The 19,510-nt window shown below is 47.3% G+C and overlaps 1 protein-coding gene across 3 annotated transcripts in view; it reads left to right on the top strand.

The window, feature by feature from the left end:
• b3gntl1 (UDP-GlcNAc:betaGal beta-1,3-N-acetylglucosaminyltransferase-like 1) overlaps positions 1–19,510 on the top strand; it is a 68,760-nt gene that overhangs the window by 35,333 nt on the left and 13,917 nt on the right. For all 3 annotated transcript variants that reach the window (XM_035407388.1, XM_035407387.1, XM_035407389.1), the window contains 2 exons: positions 12,191–12,286; positions 15,348–15,472. In XM_035407388.1, the coding sequence (XP_035263279.1) occupies positions 12,191–12,286; positions 15,348–15,472 (221 nt within the window). The remainder of the gene's footprint in view (positions 1–12,190; positions 12,287–15,347; positions 15,473–19,510) is intronic.

The raw sequence follows: 19,510 nt of genomic DNA, 5'->3' as shown, positions 1-19,510 counted from the left end.
TCGTAACGCACGCGGTTTGGTGTGTGGAGAGCGGGGGATGGGATAGAGCCCGCCGCGTGACAAACTCTTCCTCCAGAGAGGAAGAGGAGCTCGCTGTAATCTACGGGGATGAAGCGAAACAGATGTCCCGCGGAAAGAGATGTGGCATTTTTCTGCCGTGAAATCATAACCCAAGGCTCTCTCTCCCGTTCCCCCGCGTGCTGTATCTTTAGAGTGCTCTCACTCACTTACACAATTTTTCACACGCACATGCACACGTACAGAGACGCAGACGTTTGAGTGATGTACAGTAGCTTCCAAAAGCAGGTGGAGGTCAGAGGTCATCACTCTGGCAGCTATTTGAGTTACATTTGTCCAGAAAGAGGGAGACGTCGGCTCTCTACTGTATCCCAGTACATCATCATGCACCATGCACAGTAAATTTCTCTGGCTTTGATTTATTCCCAAATCCAGGGCAAATCTCTGCCCTCGATATACCTCTCACTTCTTTCAGAGTGAGCACATTTCTCTTCTCCAAAAATACACACACCACAGCTCCAACAGACCTGCATACACACCACAGCTCCAACAGACCTGCACACACACCACAACTCCCACAGACCTGCATACACACCACAACTCCCACAGACCTGCACACACACCACAACTCCCACAGACCTGCACACACACCACAACTCCCACAAACCTGCATACACACCACAACTCCCACAGACCTGCATACACACCACAACTCCCACAGACCTGCATACACACCACAACTCCCACAAACTTGCACACCCACCACAACTCCCACAGACCTGCATACACACCACAACTCCCACAAACTTGCATACACATCACAACTCCCACAGACCTGCATACACACCACAACTCCTTCAAAACTGCACACACACCCAAACTCCCACAAACGTACACACCCCTATTCCCCCAAACATGCACACACCCCAATTTCCACAAACATGCACACATCCCCATTCCCCCAAACATGCGCACACCCCCATTTCCCCAAACGTGCACACACCCCCATTCCCCCGAATCATTTTAGCCTTTCGTTCCACATCACCTGCTCTCAGAGAGGGGGCTCTGGTATGTTAGTGTGTGTGTGTGTGTGTGTGTGTGTGTTGTGATAGAAAACAAGCTGCTTATTGTGTTTAACTATATTATGTAACATTACATTACAGGCATTTGGCAGACGCTCTTATCCAGAGCAACGTACAACAAAGTGTATTACTGTAACCAGGGACAAGTGTGTTGAAAACCCTAGAGGGAAGTACAGTTCCAAGTGCAGGGAGCGACCATGTAGTTTAACTTGGACCCTGTAGGTTAATCTGATGAACACAAACAAAAGCAGCAAAGCAGTCGATGCAAATAATTCAGACAATAATTAAACAAGTAGGCACAAGTGCAATAACTAAAATAAATTAAAATAAACAGCTTACCTAGCTACATACCTAAGCTTACATAGCCAATTAAAGACTACAGGGAGGTAGGGATGGGTGGGGAGAGGTGCAACCTGAAGAGGTGAGCAGAACGGAGGGGTCTGGCTGGCATGTAGGGTTTGAATATCTTATGGAGGTATGCTGGGGCTGACCCTTTGACTGCCTGGTATGCTAGGACCAATGTTTTGAATTGATGCGAGCCATAACAGGCAGCCAGTGGAGGGTAGTGAGCTGGTGGGTGACGTGGGAGTGTTGTCCATCACCACTCCAAGATTCTTAACACAGGGTGATGATGTCACTAAGGTGTCCCCTAGGGAAATGGAGAAATCAAGGAGGGGAGAGGTTAGAGCAGGAATGAAGATTAGCTCCGTCTTACCTGGGTTGAGCTTTAGGTGAGTGTATAAAATGTATTTTTATGTGTTTATAACAAAACTATGTATGTAACTAATTGTGCAAAATGGAAAGGTACTGGGAATGAGCGGCCTTTGAGGAAGAAGACATGTGGATGAGCTAAGGGAGTCAGATAGATAAAGTTCTGGGCATCCCTCCAAGTTTCAACTGCAACAGTTTTTGGTGCAAAGAGGGAGACAAGGAGCTTGTCACAGGTGTCTGAGAAGGTCACGATTATGTGAACATGATTTGAGGGATACTTTGTAAATGGAGTAAAATTCATAGTTAAAAAAGTACGCTTGCTATAAGCATATAATCAGGTGGTATATGTATGACCATTGCTTACAAATTATCACATCCTAATCAATAGCCTGTGTGATTATATTGAAAACTGCATGTTTTGTGTATAATGCCAAATGAAGACAAGCTGTACAAAGCAGGATTGTATTCAAAGGGAGAATAAGAAGTTAGATTACGAAGGGACACCCTCCCTCGCTGTGAGGCGCTAGGAAGCTAGGTGTTTCGTCAAGGTTTCTGGGGTGAAACAAAAAAGGTTCTCAGGAAAGCAGAAAGTTGGTATGGGTGGGAGAGTAAGAAAGAGTCATGCCACGCAAATCACCTCATAGAAAGACAGCTTGCAGAAAGATACAAGAAGCGGAACAGAAGTTTGAGACTCTCTTCTGTGAGTGCTTGAACATTTTCTCCTATTTGGGCAAATAAAAGTTATATTGCTGAATTACTCTGCGACCTGCCTGAGTTACTTGCCTCCATTGAAGGTAAAATCCACGACAGTGTGTGTGTGTGTGTGTGTGGGGGGGGGGGGGGGGGGCTGTTAAGGGGAGCTGGTAGGGGCTTGAAGTACACTGGCACATGCTAAGATTTATTTTTTTATTGAAAGAATAAAAGGAGCCTGTGTTCCATTTCCTGTCAGATTAATCACTGGCTAATAAATCACACAAACTCTTTCCATCCCCTCCACCAGCCAGGTTGCTCACTGGAGCGTAATGTGTGGGTCCCGCAGATTATGGGGGGCGGTGGGGGGGGGGGGTCTGCTCCCAGGTTACTGCTAGAGTAATGCTACGAGTTGTGACAGCTAGTGGGTCAGGCTAGGGCCTCCTTCAGCCCCTGTGCCTCTTTGTGTGTCAGGATAACCCTACACCGCATGATTCTGCAGAAGTTAAAAAAGTATCTCTTGACCTGTGATAACTCACACAGTGCTAAGAGTGCTTTCGGTCTGCGAGATGCGGTTCAGGAGAAAGGTTGTGCAATTTTTCGTTTTCTGTTTCTCAGGTACTGCTGCCAAAATCTCTTTGTTTGCTTAGCCGTTGATACCACTGAGGCGGCAGAGTTTAGCCCAAGAACATCGAATGCGATTGTTTCATAACCGTTCCCAGCGAGACTGTGTCATTCAGGAGTCTCCTTCCAGACTGTTCCTCTGCCCCCCCCCCTCCCCCCTTCTCTGTGCTCTGGGCCAGCTCTGCAGGCCTTTAACTCTTTAAGGTGTGAGATCCCAAATACGTGATTAGAATATTCTTAACTGATCATTCTAATGCTGAGGTAATTGCTAGTCGCTGCTGGTAACTGAAATGTCTAGAACAATGGCTTACAATGAGAAAAAACATTCCAAAGAACCTACTCTTCTAAAGGCCAGTTCAGATCAATGATTCGCAACGAGGCTGGATGCAACTTGCAAAATTCCAAGACGTCTGATTGTAAACGTTCTAAAACTGCACTTGGCGATTTGACAAGGTAGGCCTTTTGAGACCCCAGGCAACGGCTTCAGACGCTCTGCAACTAACCAGTTCACACCGCTGCAATTTTCTCTGCAACGTTCTAAAACTGTTTCATCTCGTTGCGAATCATTGATCTGAACTGGCCTTAAGGGTTCATCCACGGAAAACCCACAGAGAAGAACTCCGGCCCTTTTCTTTTTTTGGCTAAACAAGTGAGATATGCGGTTTGGAAGCCAGATCAGCAGAAAACGTCAAGCTGCTTTGAAAGTGTCTTTAATCAGAGCTCGCTGTTTTTACGGTCAGGGGAGAGATGTGTGAACACAAACCCCACATTCGCGCACACAGAGGAAGTAAATGCACCAAAGAGTGGTCCTGAGTTACCTTACTTAGCTTAGCGTAATATTTCACCCAAAGGACAACGGCTTTATCCTTGGGCCAAAACACTAGCAACAAGGCTTTTGCCTGTCTGCTTCCAGTGTGAGCTTACGTGTTACGCGAAGTGCATATCGATTCTGACATTAGCTTCTTTAGCGGGTCTTCTCACAGTAACGTTTATCCTGCGCAGCGTTGCATTTTATAACTTTTCTGATTATAACTTAAAGAGATCCCTGGTCACTTGCCAGCGCGACTTCTGCTATTGTTGTTCTTGTTGCCATGCAACGCGGAGTTTACTCCCTGCCTCTCAGCCAAATAAAAAATCATCAGCCTCTTTTCCTCAGATACTTTAAATAAATCAGGGATTTCCTCTTTTAGATAGTGAAAGAACTGTGGACCATCGGTTTGTCTTGCACGTCCCTGTAGCACTGCTATCCTGGTCTACTCTTGGGACGGGCACATGCCTGTGTTAACTGGAAAGCTATCGCCACATTTAGTTTGTTTTGTCTTTGTCGTTTCAGTTTATTGTTTGTGCCCGGAACCCATGAGAGGTGAAGGGTGAAGATTTTTGTTTGTTTGTTTGTTTGTTTGGTTTTGTAGGGAACGCTCTCTCTTTATCGCAAATAAAAACAGCGAGGAAAACTGGAATGACCCGGCAGTTTTCTCCCTCCCAGGCTTGTCACCCAGCGTGCGAGAGCTAGATGTGAGATATCCGCTAGATATCGCAGGATATAAACATCCTTTCACTGTAATGGAGGAAGTATTGTCATGATAACCGGGGGGCCAGAAGTATGGCATGAAATCCAGCTCACTTATATAAGTCATATTTATTTTTTACTTGGTTTTTTTTGCTCACACAACACATGTACCTTATTTTAGCTGTCACCACACGCAAGATGTGTGGCTGGAAGAAATATGTGGGGAACATCTGCTGAAATTTTATTTCATTGCACGAAGATTAAAAAAATAAATAAAAAATGATTTACTGTGTTGTAGATTGAAACTGGATATTTATTCTTCTGAGTATACACTGGAGATCAAAATAAGCAGAAAGAGGAAAATGCAAAACACGGGTCCTTGAACTTGTGTTCCCAAAAATGAGTGATTTTTAAAAATGCTTATAAATCAAAACAACAAAAATGTATGTGAGATTGGAACTAGGACCAGTGAGATAAAAATTTGATAAATGAAATGTGCAAACCATTTAAATTATGTTTTAAAAGATTTTCATCTAAAATGATCCAGCAGTAATGACCATTGGCTTCGTAGTTTGATGGATTTGGGGGTTCAGAGAGAAAGTAAAGCTGTCCGGTTCTGAATAGTTTGGAACACAGGAACACCCAGGATTCTGACCCAGGGTTCCCTGCTGAGCTCACGTGGAGTCGGAAACTGCTTGGGAGGTGTGCTGGAGTCAATGTAAAGCCTTAACAAGCGATGAATAAAATCTTCAGGCCGGCCGTAAGAACGGCGCTGGACTCCTGGGAGGCTGGAGATGTCCTTCCCCGTGTTGGCTGCTGTGGGCCGAGCGGCTTGCAGCTGGGCTGCGTGCGGTTTGCAGTGGAGACGGGGCAGGGATATTTATACGCTCTGGGAAGTGAAAGTGCACACAGCGGTCCATTCTAGAGGACATGGAAGTGCGATGAGTCCTTGAGCGGTAGAATTTTGGATATGATTCATACCTCGGAGAAGCACGTCTGTCTCCTCGGCGATCACCTTAGTATGCTATTACAAAACCTAAAACCTGTTACAAAACCTACGTTGGCTGAGGTCAGTATTGCTTAATGGGGCTCCTGATTATACTCCACTTAGCAGGGAGAGGGAGGGCGAGGGAGGGCGAGGGAGGGAAGGTGAAGTATACAGTCAGCAGTGGCACGGCCTGGATTGGATCAACACTGTCGGGTTCTTCCCTGAACTGGAGACTTGAGCTGGAAAACACCACCAGAGAGAGTTCAGCCCACTGCCATCCTCCCTCCCTCCGTTTCACCTTCCCTCCATCTCTCTTCCTTCTTTCCATCCCTCTACCCTTTTTGGTTGCCTCTCTTTGTCCCTCTCGCCTTCTCTCCGTTTCACCTTCTCTCCCTCTCTCTTCCTCCTTTCATCACTCCCTCTCCCAATCTCCCTGTCTTGCTTTGCATATGTAAATGTGTATGTGTGTGTGTGTGTCTGTGTGTTTGTGTGTGTACTGTGTGTATAGTGGTTACACATTTTTTCAACCCTTTGACTGTAACCGAACTGTAATGGTAAGATCAATACCTGTAAGAAATGTAACTGCAAATGCAAAGACAAATAAAAAAAATAAAAACGTGATGTTCTAGTTAAAATGGTAAAATTAAACTATCTGCACTATTAAAGAGAATTTTTTTTTTTTTTTTTACAAATACTTGCAGGCTAGCAGTGTATACATGTACATCCTCTTTATTTATACGCCCAAGTCAGTATTGTTGGCATTATCCTCTGGCCTTGATTAGTTACTGCTCTGTAATCTCCTCTAAGCTGCAGTCTGTTCTCATGAGGTGAATTAAGCCACTCATCCCAGCTGACATCCTGCTGCTTGAGTTCTGCAATCTGAACCTTATAAAACCATGTTGGTCTGAGCTATTTCCTGCAGCAGAGAGAAGTGACGTGTGTTCGATGTGGGAATTATTTGTTTAGATTTCCGTGCTCCGTGGTCCTGGAGATTTTTATTTTTGATTTTTTAAATGTGCGCGTGTGGACTGCGTTTGGGAATTACGGGGTACCGCAAAAAATGGTGTAGAATTTAGGACTGGTGATTGCGACAGCCAGGTTCGGACCGCAGATCTGAGGACTGAGCTCGGTGGGCCGGGTCCTTGCAGATGTGGGCTCGTGCTTTACATCAGTGTCATGCCGGAATGCCCACTGTCGGCCCAGCTGGAGCTAAGAGGAGCCAGGTTTCCCGCCAAAATCTCGGGGTGTTTGTGCGGATCCGTCTTTCCCTCAGGTCACAGGGAGATTTTCACTTTATATTTTCTTATTTATTGACATTGAACCACTTTGAGATTCTCAGATATGCTCATGTGGGTAACGCGATAACATCTTTGTGTCAGTTGGACCTGCTGATTTGGCCCACCTGATTGTCTTGACTTTTTCTTGCTCTGAAGGCGTTGGCGTTTCTTGAAGGCGTTTGAAAGCACATTTTTCTTCTCCCTTGAATTTCGGGGTGTTGCTATGATCAGTTCTCCGTCTCATTTCGTCTGGAACACAAGTCGCGGTTTTGCCTTCCTCCTGAGTTCCTCACTAAGAGACCCTTGTTATTGTGACCCTTTCTTAAAAAATAGACCCCAGCTACTACGCTGCTGCTGGTCTGTACTGCTGCTTTAATTTTCGTATTCATTTCATGGATTATTTTACTACTGCATAACCCTTAAATTAGGCGTGTGGTTCTGCCGTATTTTGTGTATTGTTCCAAGGTAGCGGTTAAATTAGATCAAGGATTAAGTACGGGGCAGGAATTTCTCTAAGCTCCTTAAATTGGTTTGGTTTGATAAGGGCGGTCTATTCTTGCTGTGTTTGGATGAGGCTGGGGATTTTGGAGGCTTTGGGGTGGAGGCTTTACAGATGGGAGTGGGTTTACAGTGCGGTGCGGGCCGCCTGATTTCAGGGAGAGAGGGCAGGCGAGAGGGGGAGAGCTCTGTCCTGTGGTCAGAACGCCAGAGTAGCCCCGGACTGAAAACACGCCTGTGTACACTTTAAACTCAACACTAACACTGAACTCTGAGCCATTATCGTGGGCTTACTAGTCTTACCTGTGCTATATTTTTGTTGGAATGTTAGTGTTCCATTACCAGCAATGATTGTGACATCAGCATTAGAATGTTCAGTTAAGAACATTCTAACCGTGCTTATTGTCTGAACTTTTATGTGTGATCTGTTGTAAGTCGCTCTGCTTAGGAGCCTTTGCTAAGTGGCGGAATGTGAGTGTGTGTCTGTCACGTGGCCCCCCGGCGTCGGGCCCTGTCAGAGATCTCAGCAGCACGGCTCACACGTGCCGGCACTCTCTCTTGTCTCTTCATCACTTCCTGTTTTGTGATGCCACCGGCAGATTGCCCGGGAACACGACTTCCCGTCCTGATACAGCTTTTCCGGCTCGGGAGGCTGCGCTGGCCAACCGCTGCGCTGGCCGAATCAAGCCCTGTGGCTGATGGGTCTGAAGAGCAAAAGTCCTTGAGTTGTGTTTAGGGGCAGAACTGAAGCAGAATGAATTTGGGCGGGTGTGGGGGCATTTCGAGAACCAGGGGGCTAAATTGAGGGGAGGAGACCTGGAGGTTTGAGGGAAGACCAAGAGAGAGAGAGACCTACACATAGAGAGTTGTGAGCAGAGAGAGAGACAGGAGAATCACCTTATGGATAAAGCACACACACACTTACACGCACGTATACTCACACACACACACGCGCACACACACACACACACACACACAGCCTGAAGCAACAGCCAAGCTCTGATTTATGACCCCAACCTGTCTCTCGCTCCGGGAGAACCAGGCAAACTGGCAAACAGGGCTCCCAAACAGCCAATGGCGGTACTGTGAGCATACCACATCTAAGCCGCTGATAACGTCACTGTTAAATTAGCCTTTTTTACCTGCTGAAGGACTGCAGGTCAAAACTGGCCTATAGCTGAATCTGCCACTGATACATAGACACTGTTGCGGAAATGGAGATTGGTTGAATGAATCCAACAGATGCATTTAAATAACAACACTAAAAAATAACAACACTAGTGTGAACATGTTTGCTCTCCCACCCCTCCCAAACCCCCTATCCCCCCCCCTCCTTCCCAGAATGGATCAAACACAGGAGGAGGGATAAATAAAGAGTTGGTCTGAGGCCCTGCCCCCGTTGGCACGGCGATGTCATTGATGCGTGAGCATGCGGGCGAGCAGGTTCTGTGTTTGCTCCGGGAGTCCCCTTAGGTCAGACGGGGGAAGTGGAAGTTTTCTGCATTCGGAGTACAGAGAGGCACCTTCTCAGGATCCCTCACCCCCTCCATCCCCAACCCCCTGTACAGACACCTAACCATGCTGCCTTCATGTCCAGGGGGTTGGGGATGGAGGAGGGGGTGGGTCGGGGCGGGGAGTTGTTTAAAGCTCCTCTCAGTCTTTGCTTGCATCATGACATCGTGACAGGTGAAAGGCCTGAGTCAGACGCTCTCGAGATGGGGGGGGCGGGGGGGGGGTTGTTGGGAAGGGCTCAGATTTGGGGCCTGCTTGGTTTCCTCTTGAATTTGAATATCGGGTGAATTGCTGTGATTTGAATGTGAGATAATTATACACATGCTAGCGCAGACACTGTTAAATGCGGACTTTGGTGTGTGTGTGCGTGTGTGCGCGTGTGTGTGCATGTATGTGTGTGTGCTTTTGTGTATGTGTGTGTGTGTGTGTGTGTGTGTTTGTGTATGTGTGTGCGTGTGTGTGTGTGTGTGTGAGAGTGTGTGTGTGTGTGTGTTTGTGTGTGTGTGTGTGTGTGTGTGTGTGTGTGCGCACGCGCGTGTTTGTGTATGCGTGTATTTGTGTGTGTGTGAGAACAACAAAGGAACAGGGGTGCTCTCTCTCTCACAAACACACTTTCATTCACTTCCTGTCCATCAACACTCCATGACGCCAACCCCCCTCCCCTTTTCCTCCCTCCCTCTCCCCCTCTTCCTCCCTCCTTCCCTCCCTCCTTCCACCTGTAAGAGTGACTCACGCTATACAGACAAGTGCAGGAGCAGGTGAATAATGAGGGCTGGCTCAGACAGAGTCAAGTCCCGTCTTGAAGGAGTTTCTGTCTTGGCACAGCAGTGGACACAGTCACAGGTGTACGTACGCACACACACACACAATTTGCCGTCGTTGACATTGCGAAACAAACCCCTATTGTTATCCTGGGTTTCGTTTATTCATCTAGATTTCACATAATATTTTAATAGATCTGACCTTCAAAGTTGAAAGCTTTTTTGTGAAGATAGAAGGCCGTAACTAGTCTGCAGGCAGAACCTTGTATGAGGCATTTGTACAGTTTAGAAAAATATGTTGTATCGGTTCACTATGTATTTTTGGATATGCATATACTAGTGCTTTAGTACCAGCATGTTAGGACTTCATGGGAATAACAGGCTCCGCAAACTCAGCGTTTGAGAGAAAGGGCTTTTAAAAGCTGTATTTAAAACAAACAGCTTTGTGGCGCTCGGTGCTGAACTGCAGTGAAGGGGCCTTCAAAAGCTTTAATTAAAATGGCGGGCTTTGTTTGCGGTGCTGCGGGCTGGAACCCCAGAGGTCATGCTGAGCCGCGCGGCGCAGGGCTCTGATGTGGAAAGCGGCGGCGGCAGCGGCGTCTCAAAAATGAGAGCGCTCCTAAAAATGCGGCCAATCAGGGAAGCCCGGGCCCCGGACGGGCCTGCGTCTCCTCGCGCCACTCTGGGAAGCATGTGACCGCGCCTCCGCGTGTGCCGCACTGCGTGCCTCCCACCCTGTCGCGTGTCGCGTCTCCCGTGTGTTTGTGCGCTGCTGCGCTCGCTGCCGTGCGTCACAGTGAACCTCGTGTGCCATCTCAGCCAGAACTCTTAAAGCAAAAAACAAACTAAAAACAAAGCATTGCTCAGTTCTGAATCTGCTGCACTGGCCTGATCTAGCAGGATCCCAGGGTGCGATCCCTTCTCTGGCATTGATTTAACAGGCCTCTTCACATGCCATTTCTTACCAGGATATTTAACTGGAAAATATTCAGCCTCCTTCATGAAAGATCTGCGCTTAACATTTTTGTAGTACTTTTCCAGTTTAAGCCATTTTTCCGGAGCGCCTTGCATTCCTTCTGTGTACCGTCCATTCATACGGCTCGGTGCTTAAACAAGCAATTCAGGTTTAGTACTTTAGTACTTAAGGGCACAGCCGCAGTCCCCCACCGAGGATTTGAACCAGCAACCTGCGAACCCAGTTCTCTAACTGTTGTGCTACACCCGCTGAGGGTAGGGTGAGGTTAAAAGATTTAAATGTTTCGGGATGAGGTCATCTGTGTAATGACGTTTTTATGCAGAACGACACACTGATTGTGGTCTTTTGTACCTGACTCACCAGTGTCGCCGCAGGTGTGCAAGGTCATTGGAGAGAATCTGCCGATCGGAGCCTCCGTCGATGTGTTAAGCGTCTTCATTTTTGGCAGTAGATGCAGAAAGTAATACTGTGTGCTTTTTTAAAAAAAGGATTGTGCTCTTATTTCATCCCCGCGGGTTATTAACAGGTTTACGTGAACAGAATACAGCAGAAAAATTAGAAGCGAGCCTCGTGACTGAAAAGACGTGCTCTCCCCAGGCTGTAGACTAGTTGTAAACCATTAGGACCAGTTTACCTCGGTATAGTAAACTTCCCTGTTCTGTTGAGTATGGTGACTGGGACTTTGTTTATGAGCCGTGAGCTGAATGTGCTGTATGTGAGCGTAGGATATCTGTGTCTGCGTCTGCGTCTGCCTCTCCATGTGTCTGGCAATTGAAGCACTGTGTCTGTTAATGCGTAATGCGTGAGTGTGTGTGTGTGTGTGTGTGTGTATGCATGTCTGCAGTGAGTCCATATTCCTCTTCTCCCCCCCCCCCCGCCTCTCTCTGTCCTTCCCTCGAAACTGCGTGACTCAGGAGGATGACTGTTTTGAGATGGGGCAGTGGGGGGGTTAGTAGCAGGTCAAAATGAACCCCCCACCCCCCCCCCCCCCCCCCCCCCATCCTCAGGAGAGCTGGTGCTGTGGCCCTGCTCATCACACAGGGTGTGACTGCACGTTAGAGCAGATCCCAGCGTGGGTGTTTGATTGGCAGACGGGTGGGCGTGTGCAACAGTCTGGTGGGTGTGTCGCATGTGGACAGTGACAGCCGAGCGGGTGTGGCCAGGGATAGCCAATCAGGGCGCTCTCACGCTCTGCTGTACAGGCTGCTACGTAGAGCTCTTCAGCAGGTGGTACAGTCAGCAGTATGGGGATGCATGGGTGTGGGCGTTTGCCTACACAGATGTACACGCTCACCACCCCCCCCACCTCCCCCACCCTGTGCGCATGCATTCATGTCCGTTTTCTTGTGTGTGTGTGTGTCTCCACATATGTACATAGGTGTATGCACACATGTCTGTAATTGTGTGTGTGTGTGTATGTATGTGTGTGTGTGTGTGTGTGTGTGTGCATGCAAGTGTGTATGTAGTTCGGTTTGAATATCAGTAGGTATTTAACAGGTGTGTTTAACAGTTGATTTACAGGTGTCTGCTCTCTGTTGGTCAGGTGTACACCTCCCATGGTCCCACGGTCATCATGCCTACCTGGTTCTTCTCCCGCCGGTGGTTCCATAAGGTGGGAATCTTTAATGAAGGTGGAAAGGTGAGGCACGCCCACAGAACTGAATGACCCAATCAGAATTTATGTGAACTTATACAGTCCTTACATCACTGACAGTGTTCCCGAAGCCTTACTGCTGACATACGCAGTTACATTGCGTGTGTGCGTGTGTATGTGTGCGTGTGTGTGTGTGCAGTATATGTATATGTTTATATGTCCTTAGTGTGTGGTGCTGCAGACGATGTTCATACCTGGAATTGAATACGCATTTTACATGTTATTCATTCATAGCGTTGGTAAAAGAAGCAGTTTGTGTTAAGTACTTTAGCTTGAACTGTAAAAGAACAGTGTCCCCACCAGAGATTCAAACCTGCAACCCTTCTGGTGTGAAGCCTGCTACTCTAATCACTACTCCAGACCGCTGTCTCAACTCATGTGTCTAAATATAGAAGGCAGACCACCCAGGAGGTCTGTAGATATAACAAACCCCCCAAACAAATCATTTCTCAACAGGATCCTTCTACTGTTACTCCCGACAACTAAGAGCCTGGCTTCATATTGTAGCTCTGAGTTTTAAGGTGTAAAGAGTGTCATGGTGGTTAAGGAACTGGGCTTGTAACCAAGGTGCCAAGTTCCATTCCCAGATAGGACACTGCCCTTGTGCCCTTGAGAAAGGTGTTTGACCTGAATCCCTTCAGTAAAATATCCAGCTGTGTAAATAAATTGTTTTTAAGGGAATGTACTGTAAGCCGTGTGAGTTGCCCTGGATAAGAGCATCGGCTAGATTGGAGAAATGTACTGTACATGTAAAACAGTGGGAGCAGGTTTTATTATAAGCTGTGGGTCCAGATAGGGAATCAGTAAGATACGTGAAAGAGAAGTTTCACGTCCTCAACCTTTCACTCATTTACCAATGAAGCACGTAACATTGCGAGACCAGTCTTGAGTTAAAAGATGCAAATAGATATACATTTTTTACAAAAAGCTAAACAAAATAAATACATTTAAGAACAAAAGGATGGTAAGCTCCTGGGCCAGCCACGCAAACTAACCAAAGCCGAACAAAGCCACAGAACTGAACTAGAGAGACACACAATATGTGGGGTTTCTGTCCTCTTCCAGCCATTGGGGAACCTTAAATAGGCATCCCAATCGCGCATAGCCTGCAATGCTTCAGTATATATGCAGCTGTATAAATGGATTCAGTGTAAATGCTGTGTGAAAAGTTGTGTAAGTCGCTCTGGATAACATCATCTGCTAAATGGCTGTAATGTAATTGGAGAGATAGAGTGAGAGGGAGAGAAAGATAGATAGAGAGAGAGAGAGAGAGAGATGGGGACATGTAACGAGGAGGTGTGTTTTCATTACTGTGGAGAGACTACTAGAAGCTCTGTTCTGCATCATGGTGTTCTGCTGTTGTGTGTGCATTGCGGTTTACAGTCAGCCAACTTTCATCCTTAACTGCGATTGGCAGATTAAAAGCAAGCGTTACTTTTATTTTCCCGGAAGCACAGTTCAGTGATTCCGTTCAGCAATCAGCCTAAATTAATTCACCAACTTGTGCGTTCGAAGAGAAAAGGTTTGTGATGCCTTCGTTTATATTTAGGTCATAGTTGAGGACGAACGTTGCTTAAACCCAGGCCTTTGTTCAGTCATGAAAAAGGCGTGGCAAGCTCTGGGTGTGCTTGCCGGTTCGTTTTTTCCTGAAAAGTTCTCTCATTAATGAAAGGTTACAGCTTTCATTAAACGAGTAAACATCCCAGCTGTAACGGAATTTGAGTTTGGCAGATGCGGAGGATTAACCCTTTCCCTTTTTCCCCCTGCACCTGTCCTTCAATAGTCCCTCGCTTATCTGGCGCTTAGGCGCTAGATGTGAAGGCGTGCCGTTGCTGATGACATTACATTACATTACATTACAGGCATTTAGCAGACGCTCTTATCCAGAGCGACTTACACAACTATTTTACATAGCATTTTTACATTGTATCCATTTATACAGTTGGATATATACTGAAGCAATTTCGGTTAAGTACCTTGCTCAAGGGTACAACGGCAGTGCCCTACCCGGGAATCGAACCTGCGACCTTTCGATTACAAGCCCAGTTCCTTACCCACTGTGCTACACTCCGTCCTGTGACATCAGGGAACGCAGAAGAAGGGAATGCGCGTTGTCCTGAGCAACGTAGGCTCACGGCACGCAAGTCGAACGAACCGCTTCGCACTCGACCGAGAAAAGTTTATTTAGCGTTAGTTTAAAAATTTTTCTGTGCACACCTGAGATGATGTTTTAGTCACAGCTGTGCAGGAGGAACAAAAAAATGCTGAAGAATTGGGCCTACGGAACACACTGGAGCCCCGTCAACTTTTTCTGTTTTAGCGGCAGAGACGTCCGTTGTGAAAACCTCCGGTTGAACCCTGCAGAAGTGCACTGAGCACCCAGATCCTGTCTAATTAGCTCTGCGGCTGAGTACGTTGCTGCACGTATCACATGCTCCTTTCAAAGCGCCTGCGCTCCCAATCTGTGTTATTTTTAGCCGAAATGAATGTGTGCGCCGTGTGTAATTACTGCACTGGACATTCAAATGTGTGTGAGATTTCTGTTTGGAAACGGCGCCCCTGATCGTTGCCAGGCCAATACTTTAACCGTCTGACCGCCAGGGTTAGGAAAGTATTTGCACAGCCGAGGCTAACGGTTTATGAGGACTTCCTGTCTGAGTTCTTCTGTTTACTGCCAACTGGTTTACTGCTGCCTGTTGTATCTGACCAATCAGAGTTGAGGGTGCACTATATGTTTATCGGTAACTGTAGCCGTCCGTAGCATTCATAAAACTGAGACACATTAAACTATTTAGATTTTTTGTGAGATTAAATTGAATTGTGATGGCCGTATTCAAATGTAAACAGGAGCAACAGAAGTCCTGTTTGTCAGCCTTATGCTTGATGAGGAGTTGTCCTTTAAGTGTTGTACACAAAGTATAATATGATTGCCATGTAGATCAGTGGCACAAGTGGCTGATCCTTTAACAGTGTTATATTGACTGTTATGGGAGCAGTTTTAAAAGTGGCTGATCCAGGCTCAGTGATGCCCTCTCTTTTATTTCAGGGTGTCCCAGAGGACCTGCTCTTTTTCTACCAGAATCTTCGTTTGGGAGGAGGAGTGGTTCGCCTGGAAGAGTGTCTCCTTGTGTACCGCTACCATGAGCTAGCTGCCAGCCACTTCGTACTGGAGTCAGTATCTGCCACAGTATCTACCATTCACACCCTGACACACACACACACACACACACTTACACACGCACACACACACACACACACACACACTTACACGCACTCACACACTCACTCACACACACACGCGGACATGCACGTGCGCCCAGGCAGGTTGCATCCGTGATTCAGTACTCTATTAGTCGGCCTAGAGCTCTCTTCTTCAGCCACTGCTATCACTGTATGCCATTAAGTAATTAAATCCCTCATTACTCCATTACCTGGCCTGCCTGTGAGCAGAGTTTAATCAATCAGTGACAGGTTGCTGTGCTTTCACAACAGAAGCATTTGCCCCGTATCCATGAAAAGAGGGAAAGAGGCTCTCGGGTAATGGGTGAGTGCTGTGGCACGTCCATACACAGCCACGGAACAAGAGAGAGAGACAGAGAGGGAGGGTGGGGGGGAGAGGGAGAGGGAGAGGGAGGGAGAGAGAGAGAGAGAGACGTGAAGGTAATTAGGCAGGGTGTTTGACCGTGCGGCTAAGGCTGTACCACTCCCCTTCAGCAGCGCTCTACAGCATGGACGAGGGCAAAGGTCACCATCATTTGCGCAAATGAGGAATCCTGTTTAATGCTATGTCTGTGTCCTTGTGCATGTGTGTGTGCATGTGTGTGTGCGTGCGTGTGTGTGTGTATGTGTGTGTGCGTGCATGTGTGTGTATGTGTGTGCGTGTAGAGATTTGAGTAGCAAATGGGTTTGAGGATGTTGTGTTAGATGCAGGGCTAGTAAATCCATGATAAATGCTTTGAGTTCAACATTATTTGAGCTGTACTGCAGTGTGAATAGCTGTGTTTTCAGTGTGCTACAGAAGATGGGCAGTGACTCTCGCAGGGAGCTCAGTCCACCACTAGGGTGCAGAGTAGAAGAGAGACGTGACTGAGAGGAGGGATTCACTAGGGAGGGGACAGTAAGGTGACATCATGTTGTGTAAAAAAAAGAAGCGGGAACATCTACGCGCTTTTCCGCACACTTGCTGGTGGTCTGTGTGCCAACCCCAGGTACCCCTCACCAACCCCAGGTACCCTTCGCCAACCCCAACACCAACCCCAAGCACCCTTCGCCAACCCCTCCACCAACCCCAGTTTCCCCTCACCAACCACAGGTACCCTTTGCCAACCCCATCGCCAACCCCAGGTACCCTTCCATAACCCCTCCACCAACCCCAGGTACCCTTCACCAACCCTAGTTTCCCCTCACCAACCCCAGGTACCCTTTGCCAACCCCCGGTACCCTTCACCAACCCCAGGTACCCTTTGCCAACTCCACCACCAACCCCAGGTACCCTTCGCCAACCCCAGATACCCTTCCCCAACCCCAGGTACCATTCACCAACCACATGTACCCTTCCCCAACCCCAGATATCCTTCGCCAACCATAGGTATCCTTCCCCAACCCCAGGTACCCTTCGCCAACCTCAGGGCCTCGCACTCCGATGGCGCTCGGCTCATACGGCTGCGCAGTGCGGTCCGTTTCACGCCGCACCCCCACCTCTTCCGCTGAACCCCCAAGTTATCTGCGAGAGGCCCCAGGTCGCTGTGCATCGCACGCCCTGGTTTGGGCGGCAGTGGCGGAAAAAAGGGCCCTTTTTAAAATGGAACCCAGAAAGGCGGTTTTGTTTTGTTTGGCTGAACCCGAGCGCACGCCAGAGACACTTTATCCTTTTATGAGATATCTGAGATATCTGAAAAGCTCTCTCTCCCAGGCTCTGGAGCCTCTGAAACCTGAGGACGAAGACCTGAGGAGAAGGAGGTGGAGGAGGAGGAGGAGGAGGAGGAGGTGAAAGCTGGCCCTCGTTACCCTAAATCATGCTGACCGCCTGTTTTAGCTCCAGCAGGACTGCTGCTGCAGATGCAGTCATAGCTGGAATATTGTGTGCTGTACACCGTACCTGAGCTGTGCATATCTATCGCCATTATACATCATTACGCCCACAGTATACTGTACATCCAATACTCTCCCACTGCAACTTAAGATAGTAACTTTGAATACGAGAGCACATTTCACAACTGGGACAGGATGTTTCTACATAAATGGCTTGGGTTCAAATGGTCTTTGTGCTCCAGTTGTTTTTCTGGTTAATCTGTTTTCAAGTTACCCAGGTATAGATTCTTTGAATATATTATTGTCTTGGCTTTTCTGCACCATTCAGTAGCTGAGCCGAAGCACAGCACTTTTTTGCACTCTCTTTTCTCTGAATATATTCCTCTTCTCGCAGTGGGCCTTTTGTTCAGTATAGGGCAATCTCAGCTGCTCTCTCACCTGACTTTGACCCCGGGTAGAGTACCGAAAGACTGGGGATTCCACATTTAGAGTGCTGAGAGTCTTAAGATTCCACAGATAGATTACTGAGAGACTTAGGATTCCACAGGTAGAATTATGAGAGACTTAGGATTCCACAGGTAGAATATTGAGAGACTTAGGATTCCACAGGTAGAACATTGAGAGATTTAAGACTCCACAGGTAGAATACTGAGAGACCTAAAACTGCAAGTTGAATACTGAGTGACTCTATGGGTTGTTTTTTTGTGTGTCTCCCACTTTTTGTTTTTTAAACCATTGAGACACCAGTTCATCCAGTGAGAGCACAGGCCCCTACCCGCCCTGCAGTTGTTTTTCTGTGGCTCAGAGGGTTGAGTGACGGCGTTTGAGTGGGACTTGTCCGGCACTGCCAGACACACACATCGTGTTTGTGTTCGCTCACCTCCTGTCAGCAACACCGCCTCTCTCCTCCGCACGCATGCCAAGAGGGGCGGCCATTTCATAACTATCAGCCAAGTTTCTGGGTTTTTTCTCTCCTCTCTATGCTGCCTCTGAATGGGTGCAGAAAAATTATTTTTAATATGACTCTTTTTTTCTAAATTTGTGTATTTTTGTAGTTGTCTCCTGACACACTTCCACATAGCTCCTAGTTCTGATGAAAGCTGGAAGAGGTGTTGAAAAACATTGAGGCAGGAAGTGGAGTTTTTTTTTTTCCTTTGTCCACGAGGAGCTAAAGGAAATGATGTGCTGATAAGTGGAGCGCGACACCATTTCAGGATTTTCAGAGAGAGAGAGATACAGATAGAGAGAGAGAGGTACAGATAGAGAGAGAGAGGTACAGATAGAGAGAGAGAGGTACAGATAGAGCCAGCGGAGGAGGATGATGGGAAAAGAACATCTCCCAGGCAGCAAACGCATGTCTCTCATACTGCTTTTTGGAAAAAGTTGGCAATTGTTTGTGATTGATTGAAGATACTGGCTCATAGACAGAGATAACCACAGCTCTAAATATAGGCTCACAGACAGAGATAACCACAGCCTCTAGATACTGGCACACAGACTGAGATAACCACAGCTCTAGATACAGGCTCACAGACAGAGATAACCGCAGCCCCTATATACTGGCTCTCAGAGAGATAACCACAGCTCTAAATACTGGCTCACAGACAGAGATAACCACAGCTCTAGATACTGGCTCACAAACAGAGATAACCACAGCTGTAGATACAGGCTCACAGACAGAGATTACCACAGCCCCTAGATACTGGCTCACAGACAGGGATAATCACAGACCTAAAAACTGAGCTCAGAAACAGAAATAATCACAGCCTTAGAACCTTGGCTCACTGACTGGGATCATCACAGCCAAGAGTCTGGTTCACAAACAGGGATAATCACAACTCTAAATACTGGCTCACAGACAGAGATAACCACAGCTCTAGATACTGGCTCACAGACAGGGATAACCACATCTGTAGATACTGGCTCACAGGCAGAGATAACCACAGCCCCTAGATACTGGCTCACAGACGGGGATAATCACAGACCTGAAAACTGAGCCCTGAAACAGATAATCACAGCCTTAGGACCTTGGCTCACTGACTTGGATCATCACTGCCAAGAGTCTGGCTCACAGACAGGGATAATCACAGACCTATAAACTGACCTCACATACCAATATGATCACAGCCTTTGATATGGGACTCACAGACAGTGGCAGCTGGCTGTTGATAATTGGTT

Source organism: Anguilla anguilla, chromosome 2 (genome assembly GCF_013347855.1).
Source record: "Anguilla anguilla isolate fAngAng1 chromosome 2, fAngAng1.pri, whole genome shotgun sequence".
NCBI lineage: Eukaryota > Metazoa > Chordata > Actinopteri > Anguilliformes > Anguillidae > Anguilla > Anguilla anguilla.
The sequence above is the reverse complement of the archived record's forward strand: the minus strand, read 5'-3'. Positions and strand labels throughout refer to the sequence as shown.